General features: G+C 38.4%; 1 protein-coding gene across 1 annotated transcript in view; it reads left to right on the top strand.

Moving 5' to 3' along the window:
- The window catches only part of LOC132381128 (SRSF protein kinase 1-like), a 68,695-nt gene extending 51,616 nt beyond the window's left edge, over positions 1-17,079 (top strand). The window contains exons 11-16 of the mRNA XM_059950384.1: positions 180-602; positions 2,078-2,178; positions 2,330-2,437; positions 2,745-2,814; positions 11,879-11,971; positions 15,235-17,079. Coding sequence (XP_059806367.1) covers positions 180-602; positions 2,078-2,178; positions 2,330-2,437; positions 2,745-2,814; positions 11,879-11,971; positions 15,235-15,419 — 980 coding nt within the window. The 3' untranslated portion in view covers positions 15,420-17,079. The remainder of the gene's footprint in view (positions 1-179; positions 603-2,077; positions 2,179-2,329; positions 2,438-2,744; positions 2,815-11,878; positions 11,972-15,234) is intronic.
- The last annotated feature ends 1,157 nt before the right edge of the window (positions 17,080-18,236 follow it).

Below are 18,236 nucleotides of genomic sequence, written 5' to 3'. Positions count from 1 at the left end.
TCAGCTTTTTATTTTAAATGACTGTCTTTATAACTGATTATAGGCCAGAATACCAGAGATTTCTGATTTGTTTTAATCACCTTGTGGCTAAAAGTTAATATCCTCTTGTATCTGGTTGCTGAATTACTTAGTTTTGTAAACCAAAAAATATTTAAACATTTCTGTTTATCAATTCCTAGATGGAAATGAGCCACCTAAAAAAGCAAAAGAACCTGTAGAAGATGTAAATGCTGAGAAAATCAGGATTGAATCAATAAATTGTAATGGACATGTAGAAGTTGGACCACTTTCAGATCAAGTGAATGGAACAGAAGAAAATAAGGAAGATATTAATCAAAATACAAATGAATGTAAACAAAACGAATCTTGTAAAGATGGCAGCTTCTTCCCTTGTGCTTATGACATGTTGAATGGACTTTTGGAAAATGGACAAAAAGAAAGCAATCAGAATAACTACTCAGAAACCTGTAAACCTTTAATAACTGGAATGTTTGAATCTGTAACCTGTAATTTGAACACAGATGATCGAAATCTACTGGATGCAAATTCAACCAAGCAAAATGGAAGTAGGGAAGGTTCTATATCCAGTTCCGGAGACCATGGTTAGTTCCCATTTACGGCAATGTGCACTAAGCTGCTATAACTAAGATTTTTGACATGGATGTGCCATGAAATTTAAATTGTATTTCGAGTTGTCTGATTGCATAGCATAATTAGAATGGTGAATAATTTGCTGATCTATACTGTAAAGAATCTTTTGCTGTTTAAATCTTTTAAAACAATAATTGGCTATCTTGATTATCTCCATTGAAAAGTCCATCTTTTCCACCCTGTCTTTGCAGTCTTGTTCATCGTGCTGTTGGTGTGCTTCTACCTAAGCTATACTATACACTGTTGTTAGGAAGGGTATATAAATAGTATAGCTGAAAGCATTAATTTGTGAAGACATGCAATGTTGGCTTCGTAGCATGTATTTGAAGGAACAAAAGCAGGAAGCTTGTGTGAAGTTTAATAAAACATGGCTGAATGTACAGCTGGTTTCTGAAATCCAATTATCAAAGTTCTAGAGGGTGCAGACCAGATCTAAGAGGAGGTTCGAGGGAAGGAACCTTCCTCCTGGTACAAAAAAAACATTAGGGGAAGGACTGGAAAAGATGACTAGTTTGAACTTGTTAAAGCATATGGTTGAAGGACTATAGGACACATTTAAAGTAAAGAGCAGAAGGTACAGGGGAATGTAGGATGGGCTTTTATGCACAGTGAAGATTATGTTAAACATAAGCAAACAGTCTGCTTTCAAAAGGGAATTGGATGGCATATGACAAATTGACAAGTAGAGTGGAGAGCAGGACCAAAGGTTTTTTTTCAGTGACTGTGCATCCTGTGCTGCAACAGGAAGGTTGTATGTCCAATTCCAAATTTTTAGATTTTAAGGACTGAAGATAAATATTACTTGTACAAGTCACTCTTATGACATACACCAAGTGTATGCTGGTGTTCAGCAGTATTCTGTTAGTCATATTCTCCCACTTCCCTGTGATCAGTTCTTTCATGTACCATTCAACTTCATCCACATTCTTGTACTCTTCTCTCTTCTTCCCCACCCCCCCCACCCACAAGTAAAGGGTAATTTAAAGTAATCTAATTTCCAACCAGCACATCTTTGGGATGACCATGTAAACAGGAGTACCTGGGGTGAAAGTCAACAACATTCAATGAGAATGTGTCAGTTACAGTGAGATGAGGTGAGAACTAGGTCTTTGGAGCTAAGGCACCGCTTTGCTGTCCTTTGCATTGAATTTTAGACATCTAGAACTTCTATTACTGGCAATGGTGTTGTATCAGTTCTCAACTTGATGACTTTAATAACCAAATATATTCAAGGATATGTAGGGAAAAGTTGCAGACTGATCACATTGGCTGAAATGGATGCCCGGAGCTTAAGGGCCTGCTAATTCCTATTATAAATAGCAGAAGAAACTCACTGTAATTGAATTGCTATTTAGAATAAGTTTTGTATTTAATGCATGTTTCAAAGAATTTAACTTAGGGTTATTAATTAGTGTTTCTTCCACAGCAAGATCTGATGCTGCTAGTTTACTTATCAATCCCCTCGACCCAATGAATGCAGATGATATTCATGTTAAGATTGCTGATCTTGGAAATGCTTGCTGGGTTGTAAGTGTATAATTTTATTCTTAAGGTTCAATTTTATATATTGTGCATTTCTTTAAATCATTGTAGAAAATATCTTTGGGTAATTTTGTGGATTAACAACAATGCACGGAAATGTTACCATTAATGCAAATTTTTATTTTCCTTGCTGTAGCATAAACACTTCACAGAAGACATTCAAACTAGACAGTATCGGTCTTTAGAAGTTCTAATTGGTGCTGGATATGGAACGCCAGCAGATATTTGGAGCACTGCTTGCATGGTATGAAAGACAAAATCTTATGTTCAAATATCAAATATTTTTCAAACCTACTTTAATGTTCAATGCAGATTTTTCCAAATTCCTCCTGAAATATTTACCTGCCTAGTCCTCTGCATTTGTTAACATTGTTTAGTCATGATCAATGGTAGTCAGACTTTCTGGAACTGTCTGTTTTGTTTCATCTCATTCAAGTGTATAACTAGTGCACAATATGATCCTAACAAATACTTAAGCGGGAACGAAAGAAATTTGTGTTTTCAACTGAATATGGACTGTCTTTAATGAACACTTCTTTTCTTTTGACAAGGCATTTGAACTTGCAACTGGGGATTATTTGTTTGAACCTCATTCTGGTGAAGATTATTCCAGAGATGAAGGTGATTCTTATTCTTTGTTTTCAGGTGCAGGGCCAGATTTATTTTAAATATTTAGTTGTTTTAGCATTTAACAGTTTGAATGTGTGATTCTCATGGTTAATGCTGGAAGTCATTTAAATGCTTCAATAAGTCTTTGAGGTTAGGTTTTCCCTATTTTTTAAAAAAATCACCATTTAACAATTGCATAATCTGCATTGTAAGCATTTTAAACATTTCAAGACTTCACCTTTGCCAATGAAAGCAGTCTAGGTGTTCACTTCTATTAGCATAAAGCTTGGTGTTGTCTGTCTGTTCCTTAGAATATACTTAAGATTCATGTTGACACAGCCTAATTCATTGTCTAAATTGTCCTGTGGTATAAAGCAAGTTGCAGACAAATGCTTTCTCTTTTTGCTGTCTTTTGTGCTCTTGAAATAACTGTTAAAAGCCACATTCATAAAACAGAACAGTATAGCACAGTGCAGGCCTTTTCTCTAAAGTCATGTGCTCACTTTTCAGTCTACTTCAAAATCAATCTAATACTTCATTCTCACCTCGCCTCCGTTTTGCTTTCATCTAAAAATATCCCTAATATATCTGCCTCTACCACCACCCTTAACAGCCTGTTCCATGCACCCACCATTCTTCTGACTTCCCCCTCCCCCAATACTTTACTCCAGTGTTAAGAAATCCCATAACTGGATCACTTACCAGCAAAGATAGAGAGGTCTGTTGAAGTCTGAGGGTGCTATTTTTAAAAGTTATTTATGAAAGGGGCACAAAAAATAAGATTAATACAAACATTCAAATAATATACGTAGTCACTACTCAATCTAAAAGCGCGGGTCTAATAATAACCATCAATAAGAAACAGCTCGATCTAGGGGATAATATATTGTCCGATGGAAATACAAAAGTCACTCAAATTCCTGCAGGCTTCTGGCTTTCAGGGGGGGGACCGCTGGGTTTTCACTTGTTGGAGAGAGAGAGAGAGATTGGTGAGAAAAGAAAACTTGCCTGGGTCTTTATGAAGCAAATCCGTTGAATCAGGGGAGCTGGCTTCCCCGTTGTTAGCTAAAAGCGGTTTTCCGTGATTCCAGCCACAGACTCCAGGCCCAGAATCTAACACAGGTGGCTTCCTTCAAAATGGCTTCTCACTACTACAGGATCGCTAGCGTATCTTCTGGTTGTTCCCCCCAGACCCTCCTTTATACTTCCTCAGAGGGTCTCAGATGTCAATCAGGTTGGGATGATTCAATCTCTCTCTCAACCAGCCCACTTTGCCCGAGGGCTTACACGTGGTCTCCATGAGACAATAGTCAATGTCGCCTTATTTTGCATCGCGGTGGAACGTGGTATTCGGCACGTCTCTCTCTCTCTCTCTCTCTCTGATTTCCTGGGTCTATTGACCCCCCCCCCCCCCCCCCTCAACTAGTGCTCTTGCGATTCTCACAAAGGAGGGGGCTGTGGACATAACACTAGTAACTTTCAACCGATACCATTTCTACCCTGAGGGAAAAAGGCGCTGGCTGTTGTCCACTCTATGAGTGCCACTTATATTTACACTACTGTCAAGTTTCCTCATTCTCCCTCAATCCAAAGAAAAATGCTTGCTCAACTATTCCTTATAAACATGCTTTTTAATTCCGGCAGCATCCTGGTAAATCTCCTCAACACTCTTTAAAGCTTCCAAATCGTTCCTCTAATGAGGTGACCAAAAGTGAAAGCACTTATTCAAGTGTGGCCTGTGCCGAGTTTTATAGAAGCTGCAACTCCTGAACTCAGTCTCCTGATTAATGACATCAACTTGTGCAGCAAATTTGAAGGATCTATGGCCGCAAAACCCAAAATCACTCTGTTCCTTCACACTTAAGAATTCTGCCATTAATTTTGTACACTGCCTTAAAGCTCTACCTTTCAAAGTGTATCAGTTAATGCTTGTCCAAATTGAACTCTACCTCCTGCTTCTCAGCCCAGTTCTGCATCCTATCAATGTCCTGTTGTAACCTAAGGCAACCTTTACACTATCCACAACACCAACCTCTGTGTCATCTGCAAACTTACTAACCCATCCTGCACTGCCTTATCAAATTAATTTATAAAAATCACAGAACTGGGGTCTCAGAATGGATCTTTGTAGAACACGATCGGCCACTGACTTCCAAAATACACACCATCTACTACCATCCTCTTACTTTGGTGAGCAAGCCAATTCTGAATCCATGTAGCCAAGTTTCCCTGGATCCCGCACCTCCTGATATTCTGAATGAGCCTACTGTGAGGAGCATTGCTGAATGTCTTGATAAAATTTGTATGCACCAATATCTATTGCTCTACCTTGATCATTTTGTTCTGTCACTTCCTCAGAGAATTCAGGCTGTTGAGGCATGAACTGCCCCTCAAAGTTATGTTGACTATCCCTAATCAGACTACACTTCTACATTGTATATTGCTTCTCTAAGAATCCCCTCCAATATTTTACCCATCACTGATACAAGACAGTGGTTAATAACTCCCAGGATTATCTGTGGTATCTTGAACTGAGCAATGCCATTTGTCACCCTCCAATCTTCTGGTACTGCTCCTGTGACCAGTGAGAATGCAAAGATCATCACCAAAGAGTAGCAATTTCTTCTCTCCTATCCGGTAGTAACCTGGGGTAAATCACATCTGGGCTGATGTGTTTGTCTATTCCAATGTTTTTCAAAAGTTCTAGCACTGCCTCTTTCTTAACCTTAAGATGTTCCAGCACATTGACCTATTCTACGCTGTCCTTGGATTCATCAAGGTGAATGCCAAATGAAAGTATTTACTAAGGGCCTTCCTTGCTTCCTCTGACTCCAGGCAGATGTTAATTGGTTCTACCCTCAATCTAAACAATCTAATCATCCTCCTGTTCTTCACAGCTTAGGGTTTTCCTTGATCCAACTCGCCAAGGCCCTTTAATTCTCATAAGTCCCTTAAGTTCCTTCCTGGCTACCTTGTAACTCTCCAGAGCCCTGTCTGATCCTTCTTTCCTAGATCTTTAAGTATGCTACCTCCTTTCTTTTGACTAGATGTTAAACATCTCTTGTCAAACATAGTTCCTTCAACCTGCCGTCCATTCACTGCTTGAAAGGGAGAAACGAGCTCAGAATCCTCAGCAGGTGCTCCTTAAACATCTCCACATTTCTGTTGTGCATTTGAGTACATCTGTTCACAATTTACGCTTCTTGCCTATTAGTATCATAATTCTCACTCAACAATTAAATACTTCTCCATTCTGTCTGCTCCCACCCCTGTCCAAGGCTATGGTAAAGGTCACTGTCACAGAAATCTGCCCCTTTTTCTTTGTATCATTGGTTTGGTTCTGTGCTTAAATCAGTAACTTTATCTTCCCCTCATTGCTTCACTCTCAGTATGGGAAATGCCCAAAGCAAAAGTGAGATGTATTTTTTCATAGCTTCTCAAAAGCATTCTGAAGCTAAAAAGATATTCACTGTCATGAATGCTCTTAAGATAAAAATCTGATTTATATGTGAGAAGTACAGCAGGAAATTGTTAACAGCTTTGCAGTAAATAGCCAATCTGATTCAACTGCATTGAGTTTTGCATTGACTTACAAAATGGTAATATTCCTTTGACTGCCACCTATGTAATTCCTTTGTAGTTTCCCCAGTTAACCTACATAACTACTTTTCCTATTAGAGCCAGTTTGAAGTAATTTGATCTCTTGCAAAATTAACAATAGATGTCATTCCTATTTTGGGTCACATTGTCCTACCAGAAAAATTCATAAAACGAGTGATATTCTTAAATGTAGCATTTCATTCCACATTTACCTAATAAGACATAGGAGCAGAATTAGGCTATTTGGCCCATTGGGTCTGCTCCGCTATTCCATCATGGCTGATTTAATTTTCCCTCTCAACCCTTTCCTCGTGCTTGTTTCCTGTAACCCTTGATGCCATGACTAAACAAGAACCTATTAACTTCTGCTTTAAGTATACCCAGTGACTTGGTCTCTACAGCAGGCTGGCAATGAATTCCACAGATTCACCATCTTCAGGCAAAAGAAATTCTTCCTCGTCTGTTTTAAAGGGACACCCTTCTATTTTGAGGCTGTGCCCTCTGATCCTAGACTCCTCCATTATAGAAAACATCTTCTCCCCATCCACTCTCTTGAAGCCTTTCAATGAGGTGCCCACCTCCATTCTGCTAAACTCCAACATGTACATGCCCAAGCCATCAAGTGCTCTCAAACATTAACCCTTTAATTTCCAGGATAATTCTTGAGCGGCCTCTAGACCATCTGCAATGCTAGCACATCTTTTCTTAGATAAGGGGTTCAAAACTGCTCACAATACTCCTAGTGAGACCTCACCAGTGTTACATTCTTGCTTTTATGTATTTGTCCTCTTGGAATTGCATTCCTTACCACTGACTTAACTTTCAGGGTATCTGGCATGAAGACGCAAGATCCTTTGCATCCTTGGTTTCTGAATTTGTTCTCAAATTTAGAAAACAATCTGTGCCTTTATTCCTTCTATCAAAATACATGACCATACAATTTCTTGCACTATTCCCTCTGGCACTTGCTCATTCTCCTAATCTGTCTTAAGATCCTTCTGCAGCCTTAACCTTCCATTAGAATACTGCTTCTTTGGGATGAACCTTTGCTGCATCTTTGATTTACTCCCAGCCATTGCTGTTCCACATTATTCCCTGCTAGGTGCTCTTCCAATCAGCTTTGGCCAGCTCTTCTCTCATGCTTCTCTAATTGCCTATACTCAACTAATATTGGTATATCTAATTTTAGCTTATCTCTCTCAAATTGCAGGGTGAATTTTTTCATATGATCTGTCTCCTAAGGATGCCTTTACCTTGCCCTCCCTGATCAAATCTGGTTCATTACACAATACCCAAACCAGAATTGCCTTTTCCCTAAGCTGCTGTGAAAATCCACCTGGGAGACATTCTTTGAAGTCCTTGGGATACAACACCAACCTGATAACCCCAATCTCCTGAATATTGAAGTTCCTCCCCCCTCCCCAACCTTATGGCCATCATCACATTGCCCTATTTACTTACCTTTTCTATCTCTCATTGTAATTTGTACCCCACATTCTTGCTACTGTTCGGAGGCCTGTATAAAAATGGTCTTTTTATCCTTGCAGCTTAACTCTTCCCACAGAGTTTCTCCATCTGATCCTATGTTGCTTTGTTCTAAGGGTTTGAGTTCCTATTTTTTAACCAACAAAGCCATTTCATCTTCTGTACCTACCTGCCTGTCCTTTTGATACAATATGTATCCTTGTACAGGTAGTCCCGGAGTTACGAACGTCCGACTTACGGACAACTTGTACTTACGAACCGAGGAAGGAAAACGCTGTCGGCCATTTTAAGTCGGATCGCGGCGCCTTCTGCCATTTTAAGTCATTGCCGTTGAGTGTTAAACTTTGTATTTGGCTTAAATTTTTCTTAGTAAGATTCACCCTGATCCCGCCCTCCCATTCCGGTCGGCTGGTGGCACAGTGAGATCAGTGCTGGGCTCGAGTTCGATCCAGTGACAGACCGCTCCCGTGCTGGGTTGGTGTCGATCCAGTGACTCCCGTACCATCCGTGCCGGGTTGATGTCGAGCTCAAAACTCGACGTCGTAAAAAAAACTGCCACCTCCAGTTTAAATTTCCATGCAGAATATTGTGGAGGATCAAATACCCAAACTCAGCACAGCCCCCACATGTCCCATTTAGCCTGTCTTAGCGCAGTGGTCCTTAGCTCCCAGTGGATCTTGGGAGCTGGCGCAGCTCGACAGTGTTTCTGTTCCATTGATGGGAAGCGATTGAAAATAAAATGGAAATAATAAAGCATTTGGAAAGAGGTGAAACGCCATCGGTCATTGGAAAAGTGTTAAGCTACAGTCGGTCAACGATCGGAACAATCTTAAAGGATAACAGATAAAGTGAGAATAATGGATCATGTGAAAGGCCCTGCCCCAATGAAAGCTACAATTATTACTAAGCAACGCAGTGGTTTAATTATTGGAATACATACGTTTCGTAAGTGTTTTATATGCATAGAAAGGTAAAATATATACTATACAAACGTTTGACTAACTGATGCTAAATAATACTGGATGTACTTGTTCCGACTTGCGTACAAATCCGACTTAAATACGGACTCAGAAACGGAACTCGTACGTAACCCGGGGACTGCCTGTATGTTCAGCTGTGATCCCAGCTGTGATCTTCCAACAACAACTCTGTGATACTCAATGTCATACCTGCACATTTCTAACTACAAGTTCCTCTACTGTATTTTGTATATGGCATGTATTTATTTTCATTCATCATCTTATTTTTTTTCTCCATGTTGCCTGAAATTAAATTCTTAATCCTTTCAACAACACACACAAAATGCTGGTGGAACACAGCAGGCCAGGCAGCATCTATAGGGAGAAGCGCTGTCAACCTTTCGAGCTGAGACCCTTCATCCTGACGCGGGGTCTCGACCCGAACCGTCGACAGCGCTTCTCCCTATAGATGCTGCCTGGCCTGCTGTGTTCCACTAGCATTTTGTGTGTGTTGTTGTTTGAATTTCCAGCATCTGCAGATTTCCTCGTGTTTCTTAATCCTTTCTAAACTTTTGTCTTATTCTTTATTCTGGAGACTTCAGTAACCTCTCCTGCACTTTGCTTCTCTTAGACTTTATGTATACTCACCCCCATCTATTTAGTTTAAAGCCCTGTCAAAAGCCCTAGTAATGTGATTCACCCAGACCCTAGTCTCAGTAGGTTCAGGTGGAACTGTCCCATCAGTACAGCTCCCTCAGTACTGGTGCAATGTTACTCAATTCAAACCCACTTCTTCCACAGCAGTCTTTGAGCCACACATTTAGTGCACTGATCTTCTTAAACCCTGTGCCAATTTGCATGTGCCTCTGATAACAATCCAGAGGTTATTATCATCTTTGTTCTGAGTTTTAATTTAGTCCCTAGCTACTCGAATTCTCTCAACAGAATCTCTTTCCTTGTTCTTCCCATGTCAGTGGTACCTATGGGACTGTGTCAGCTGCATCTTTCCACTCCTCTGCATTTTGCAAGAAATTTCTGCCTCGTACCTGGATTTAAACACCTTCAGGACTTGTGATCCTTATAACAGAATTGTGTCTATTCCCCTGACAATGGCTACTATCGTCAATTAAAACTGCATTTCTCATTTCCCCTTTTGAATGCTTCCCTGAATCACAGTGCCATGCTTCCATTGCTTATCCTTCCCACAGCCCCCAAACTCATCCCCACAGGGAGCACAATCTCAGACCTGTTGGATAAGCTCAAGGGCTGAGGCTCCTTCTGTCCTTGGATCACGCACAGTCACGACCCTCTTATCTGTAGCCATAGACCAAATTTGAAGTAGTTAATCTGATGGATGTGACTGCTCCTGACAGTTCCCAGGTAATTGCTGTGTTTGAAACTCAAATTTCCAGTCATGAGACACTTATTGCAGGTTAAGTCATCAGGAACCACAATGAGATCTACCAGCTCCCACATCAGTCAACTACAACACATCACCAGATTTTGTATCTGTATTTAATTAGTTGTAATTTGGTATCCTTTTAATGAACCATTTTATATTTTTAAAAAAATATTTTTTAAAGACCTTTACCCGTTCTTAACCTGCTACTCAACCATACCTTCTTGACCTCAGATCTCAAAATCCAGCACTGGCCTATTCTCACAATAGCTGATCCACTTTTTTTGTTTTGACACAAGTGGAAGTCTGACATGTGCACACACAAGACTGGGTTCATACACTCACGGCTTCAAAGTGGCTAATGTTCATTTAAAAATTACCAGCAAGTAAAAGATAACAAGTGTTGGCGCGTGGCCTAGTGGGCAAGGCATCAGACTGGTAACCTGAAGGTCACTGGTTCGAGCCTCAGCTGAGGCAGCCTGTTGGTGTCCTTGAGCAAGGCACTTGACAACACATTGCTCTGCGACGACATTGGTGCCAAGCTGCATTGGTCCACGTGCCCTTCCCTTGGACAACATCGGTGGCGTGGAGAGGGGAAGGCCTGCAGCTTGGGCAACTGCTGGTCTCCCATACAACCCTGCCCGGGCACCCTGGAAAAACCTTCCAAGGCGCAAATCCATGGTCTCGTGAGACTGATGGATGCCTATAAATAAAAGGTAACATTAATTTTTTCTAAAAAAGAAACATCAAATCTACCACCACAGATGTATTTGCATTTTTTAAATATTTGGCTATAAACATGATCAGTAAATATTTTTTCACACTACTTAGCCTTGTGAAGTCCATAATAGACCATAAGACAAAGGAGCAGAAGTCGGCCATTTGGCCCATCGAGTCTGCTCCACCGTTTCATCATGAGCTGATCCAATCTCTCCTTTAGTCACATTCCCCCGCCTTCTCATCATAATCTCCATGGACTCCATAAGTTCATGAAGAATGATTTGTTATTTTGTGTTCTGCTTTTTCACTCCGAGTCAAATTGATTTGATTTTTCTGTGTGAGTGCAGGATTTTACGTTTTCAGTTTTGTGCTATTTCCCTCCAACTCTAACCTGCACACTTAAAAAAAATTCTAAATTTGTTTTCCATTGTGATGATATACTATGTAAAATGCAGTTCCTAAATTCTTGACTTTCAGCTTTGTGTTGGTTATGTTACTGCTATAAATATGGCACTAAAATATATTTTTAAATATATGCCTATGTGTCACTTTTGAACAATAGGAAATTGCTGCATTTGGCCAAGCTGTGGAGTGAGTCACCTCACTAAATCCTCACCTAGAGGAACCTAGGTGTTTTGGTGCCTGAATCTCATTAAAAAAGCTAATGTGAACATCAAACAGGTGGTTAAGAAGGCAAATGGCATTTTGGCCTTCATTGCATTGGGTTTGGGAGTTTAAAAAATGAGGTTTTGTTACAATTGCTTTGGGTGTCGATGAGACAGTTATTAAACAGTAAGGCAGACTTTAGGCACCTAATGACTATTTTCTTTTATCTATGGACCATTTTGTGGTAGAATTGGATATGTGGTATATTGATATAATTGTGTTTTTCTGTAAATATTTTTGCATTTAGATCACATTGCTTTGATTATTGAGTTACTGGGAAAAATGCCTCGAAAGCTTATTCTAGCTGGAAAATATTCCAAGGAGTTTTTCACCAAAAAAGGTAAAGTGAGTAGAGAACTGACACAATTTTAAGTGTATAAAATGAGAGTTATGCATTTTACAAAATTAAACTGCGATGTTACTTTAGCAAGTTATTAGAAAATGGGCTTTGCCTTCTAAATTATTTTCCATAATTAAAAATGAAGCATTATTGTTAAGGTTACGTGTGTGAAATACTTGACCTATGTTAAGCACTGCTTATGCTTTGCAAGTAGCAACAGCAAGGAAGGAACTAACTTTTTGGAATTTGTGGAGATGATTGGGTTTATTTGAACAAAGTCCCAGTGAAGTCAATTCATTGGATAAATACATAAACATAAATGAAAGGTGAAAGTGAAATCTTAGACTCATTCTTGTACTGCATTTGTAAGCTATTTGCATGAAAAGATTAATTGAAGATTCGAAGCTGCTTGGATTTGACAATGTGCACATAATTTTCTCATTTTAGGAAATTCTAAAGTAATACAAAAGTAGGTTTTTTCCCCAACCTGGATTTTAAGCTAGATAAAATTAATTTGATGTCAGTGTGAAGTTTTGGATCATTCAAAAGGCTTAAAAGCCAATAGAATAGAAATAGTGATTTCTTTGTGATGGTCACTCGGCGTGAGCGATTGATCATTGGATTAGAAATGTTGTAACTACCTTTTTTCTTTGAGATGTAGCAATCACTGCTGAATGCTTTTGGATTTCCTCAGCCCGCAATAGAACTAAAGTAAAAGAATCCAGTTAATGGCATTCCGCTTAAAGCATTCTGCCTGACAAAAGTCACCTTTATGAAAGTAATAACCATATAGAGTGAAAAATCTTATTTATTCTACCTAGAATTCGAAACACATTTAAAATTGAACTTCTAAAAATTGTCTTTAAGCTTGCGACTCAAACTCTATGGTTTTACAAGTGAAGCAGGGTGACTTAAAGCTTGTTTCGAGAAAAATGTTACTTTGTGTGTATAATGTGTATTTTTAATGACTCTGGAAATTGGCCACACCTCCACGTGATGGTGTAAGGCAAATGAAACAACATAGCAAACATCATTGAGATTACCAAAGACCATTCATGGACTTGGAGTCATACATCACAGAACTGATGCTTTTACCCACCATGTCCATGATGATTTGAATTTTAATTAGGAAATTGAGGGCTATGCAGATCTGGAACAGGAGATGGGGCTAGATGCAGATAACAATAATACTGAATACCAGGGCTGAAGTTTAAACAGTTGAGTAACATTGGTTGTATTTTCCTTTTATGACCATCAAGTACCTATCTATACTAATCTCATTTACCAACACAAGATGCTGAGATGGGAGCAGCATTCAGCTATTTGGCCCATCAGGTCTGATGCACGATTCTATCATGACTGATTTATTAACCCTCAACTCCATTCCCCTGCTTTCTCCCAATAGTCTTTGATGCCTTGATTGATCAAAAACCTCTCAATCTCTTCTAAATATACCCAAAAGCCTGGCCTCCACAGTAATGTGTGGCAATGAATTCCACAGATTTATTACCCTCTTGCTAAAAAAATAACACCTCATCTCTATTTCAAAAGAACGTCCCTCTATTCTGAAGCTGTGCCCTCTGGTTCTGGACTCCCTGCAGTTGGAAATGCTTTTTTTGTCATCATTTTCGAACATTTAATAATCCTGACAGATCATATCTCAGTTTTTGTTTTCTAGAGCAGTGTTAATTTCTTCACAAATTTACATTACTTTGGGGATATTGTGAAAATCAAAATAACTTAATTTTTCCTGTACCTTTCATTGTACTAATTGGTAAACTTAAACGTTGAGAGGTTTGGGGTACTGTATCTTGGAAGTGGAGTTTGAACATTGAATTAGCTTGGGGTTTTATTACCTTATTAGTTTCAAATGCTTCAGCAAATGGAAGTGGCATTCAATAAGAGCAGGTTATTAATGACATTTTTGTTTATAAATTACCTACTTTGGGCCACTCCAATAAATGTTGACACAGTAAAACACTGATAATACAGTAGCTGATTGTTCACAAATCCCAATAGTTTAGCATATTGCTTAGTCATCTGGAGTGTGAGCCAGGTTTTGGAGCCTTGTTTCCGCTTGTTAGATCATCAAGTCAGGAAAAATTATTAAATTAAAATGTAATAAAAATAAGTGGTTTTGTTATTATCTGGAGTAACATCCATTCCAAAATCTGCTAGTTCAAAATCACCTGACGGTGTCAGATTATCAATTTTACTGTCTGTCAGTGGCTGCCAAGCTGAAAGCTAATAGTTGTGTACTGGAGCATTGCAGAGGATAAAATGTAATCTCTAACGCAAAGTGGCTGAGGAAGCAGCAATAAGTAGGAACTGTAAAGCATGACAGAAATTGGTCGTGTCAAAATTGTAGTATTAACGTTGGCTATTTAAATTACAAAATTCTGACAAAGAAATTCTGACTCAACCAACAGTATGGGTTTTGAACTGAAATTAGGATGACTTTTCCATTAATGTAAGCTGCACTTCAAGATGGCACAGAAGAATTTGAGAAACAGTTCTCCTCTCCAGCCAAGTAGGGTGTGGAACTGAATGGACATGAGAGAAGCTGAACCTTTCTTTGTCTGTCTGTCTTCCATGGAAATGACAAAGATTTAATCTCCAGTGGCAGAAAGCAAACTTGTTTTGTGCTACAGTGAAAATGAAGATCATGCAAGCAAAGTAGGAAGTGAACACAAAACACAAAAGATGCTGCAGATACTAGAAATCCAGATTAAATCCATACAATGTTGGAGGAACTCAAAATGTCAAGCAGCATCTACGGAGAGGATTAATAGTTGACCTTTCGGACTAAAACCCTTCATCAGGAGTCCATCAACTGTATTCCTCTTCACAGATGCCGCCTAGCTGAGTTTTTCCAGCATTTTGTGTTAGTATACAGAGGCTTTGAAGTTCACTAAAGCTCAAGAACTGCAGTTGATGAAATTTGAACTAAAACCAGAAAGTGCTGGAAACATTCTCCAGTTAAGCAGCATCTGTTGAAAGAAATGGTCAGTGTTTCAGAATTAAGTCAGAATAATTAAAGGTAGTTTTCGATTTCAGGGAATGTAGTTGGGGGAAGAGAGACCAGGTTTGTGCTAGGGATGAATTTTGGTGGTCATTCAATTAAATCGGTTCAATGGAGAATATTACAGCAAAGCAGTTGAAAGCAAAGCTGTCAGATATGTCAATAGGTTGGGAAAGATAAAATAGTTTAGCTGACTGTTCTATAAGATTTAATATGCTAATTGTGGTATTTGTCCCTTTAGGTGAGCTGAGGCATATCACAAAGCTGAAACCTTGGGGACTTTTTGAAGTGCTGGTGGAAAAGTACGAATGGCCACAGGAGGAAGCTGCTTCATTTACAGAATTCCTTTTGCCAATGCTGGAACTGATACCGGAAAAGCGAGCCACAGCAGCAGAATGCCTCAGACACCCTTGGCTAAACTCATAGCAACCAAATTAATTGCAGCATTTATTTTTTGTCCTTAGTACAAGACCTGGTTTATTGTCTTAAGCAGGTACAAATACAGGCTCCTTCAATCTTTAGGAAGATTTTACACATTCAATTGAAACGAATGGAGAAAGGGTTTGGATTACAGAAATTTACATAGTCATAGCTGCCATTTGTTAGTTGCTAATGAAAGATCATTTGTCTACATACAACAATTGTACTGTTCACGTATATGTTGAGTGCGAGTATACATTCGTCTAAAATTTAAAAGTAAATTTTTTGCCAGGAGACGATAAAATCTACAAGGTTGCCGTGTAGAAGAGACCATAATGGAATATTATACTCGTACCAAAGAGTTAGCTATGTTTTGCCCAATAGTATTTTGACCATGGAATTGGAAAGTAAAGTATCTAGTAAATTATAGCTTTTTTTTTGCTTTGGAATGACTTTTGGCCAGTCTGCATGCTTTCAAATTAGCCTGCTTAAGACCTAGGCTGTGCACTTGGTATTTTGACCATGTTTTCTATAGGTAGGTTGATAGCTGAATAACTCAAATAATCCATTTTTAACATGTATTCATTTACCAGCTTACCAACTGCCATTCCTGGAACAGCACTTTAGAAATAGGCATTCTGTCAGTTCCAAAGTACTTATCCGTACTTGAAATCTCTGGCGTTATTATTTGAAGAAGTAAGATATAGTAGGAAACAATTCCTTTTGTGTTTGTATTTACTGCAGGTCTTGGAAATGTTAACATGCTATTTAAATATTACTGTTTTCTAATGAAGGCTCCCCAGTTTGTGTTTTGTATGTCATCTGTCTAGAAAATGTTTTTTTTAAACTGCTTTAGTGAAATATCCAGGAATGCTACTGGGTTTGATCATTAATTGATCATGTTCTGCTACATTGGAGTGTGGCTTGTTTGCCTAACCAGACTATTTCAAAAATTAAAAAAAAAAACTTTTGCATATGATATTCGTTAATATTGTACATGACAACGTTGAGTTTGTAAAGTTCACTTTTTTTTAAGGAAATTCTTGACCACTGCCTGACATGGAATCAAACATTTCCAGTGAATTTTTTTATACAAGCTTAAAACATTTGGGCCATAATGTAAGATAACATGATGTCTGTTTTTAGTTTATGTGTTCTCAGTCTACAGAAGGTGCGCTGATTTATTTCCAGGTATAAAGTATACTGGCGCATTTCAATTCATCACTATTGACCAAAACAGCTGACTAAACTAAGATGGGTTTTTATTTGCTTTTGGTAACATTGGGCCAGGTTGTGTGTGTTTCATGTAAAGTAACTCAATCATAGATAAGTACCTTTCAGTACCTTATTAAGTTCTATTACTGGGCAGTGCATATGGTTTTAGTACCATTAAATTGAACCTTAAATGGCACATCAGGTCAAGTTGTATCAACTAATGTTGTTCAGAATGGCCCAACTATTTGCTTTATAGATTACTCTTTCTATCTACTTTCCCAGTATTTGTAAAGTGCGGTGATCTGATTCCTATCCTTAAATTCACGATGTAAAGCACCACAAAAATCAATCTAAATATAAAATGTGCAGCAGTGGCATTTGGTAGCTTTCAAAGGAATTTCTTGCTTATAAAAGAGTAATTGTGCAAAGTTTGAAAATAAAGCAGATTAGAAGCATCCATGTTTTTGTCTTTCAAAAATTCATTGCTTTGAGAGTTAAGAATGCACTTCCATAGACTCCAAGAATTGTTAGTGCTGCTTCTGTTTCAAGCAATTGCTCTGCATATTTGATACATGCACCTTAAATCTTGTGGATGGTCCCCTTTAATAGTGTTAAATTTAAAAAATATATAGTCAAGTAGCTGTCATGCTTACCTTAATGATAGTTCAAATAGATCATCTGGACTTTTTAAATTTTTAATACCCATATAAATGGTATGGAGTTCTAAAGATAGAATTTTACTGTCATGTTTGTCATTTTTTTAAAAAAAATCAGTTGCAAACGAAAATGTAGGTATTTATAGAGCAGAAAGATTAAGGGATTGTTCATCCAGATGGCCCAGTTTAATTATTTAATAAAAAAAACTATAATTTGCAAGAATCAAAGATAGGAATTAAACTGGGTAGATTAATTTTGTCATTGACTTTCATGCTGCAAAGATTGAAAAGCTGCACGTTGAAAACTGAAGGCATTTAAACCCCTTATTATATTCTGATATCTGTTCTTTATCCTTGGCTACCTGCACTTCTATTTACAAGTCACATGCTAATATTTTTGCTGTTTCATTGCTTTTTCTCATCTGTTACAGGTATTTCTATCAGAGTTTGTTTTTAATCTGTAAAATCCAGTTTTAATAGCTGACTACAGCACTGACTTCCTGTTGATAACTGCCTGCTTTTAAATCATGTATATGTGGTTCTCATTTTGGACCATACTGCATCTCAAGGGGCCATGTCGGATTTCGTAGGGACCACAAGTTTAAAAAAAACAAACTGGGGTCACAGGAGATAATGAATAGGCTTCAAGTTTACTATTTTGATGAAATAGTACTAAAATATATAAATAAAAATGAATATATGTAATTTAGTTTGAACCTTGAATAAAATGAATGGGAAAATATGCTACCTAATGCAAAAGAGGCAGCAAAACAGCTTAATCTGTATGTGGGGGTGGGGTATGGCACAGCAGTCGTTATCTCTGTTCCTCCTTGACCATGTACAAATCACTGTTCACACCCTGCAGTGTGGCCAGCTGAGCCCTGCTCCACATTCACCCATAAATCACTGATTATACAGTGAGCAGGCAGGTGTGACCGAGCATGATTCTGTG

The sequence above is a fragment of the Hypanus sabinus genome, chromosome 25, assembly GCF_030144855.1.
Source record: "Hypanus sabinus isolate sHypSab1 chromosome 25, sHypSab1.hap1, whole genome shotgun sequence".
Classification (NCBI taxonomy): domain Eukaryota; kingdom Metazoa; phylum Chordata; class Chondrichthyes; order Myliobatiformes; family Dasyatidae; genus Hypanus; species Hypanus sabinus.
Note: the sequence above shows the minus strand (reverse complement) of the source record. Positions and strands in the feature narration are given on the sequence as shown.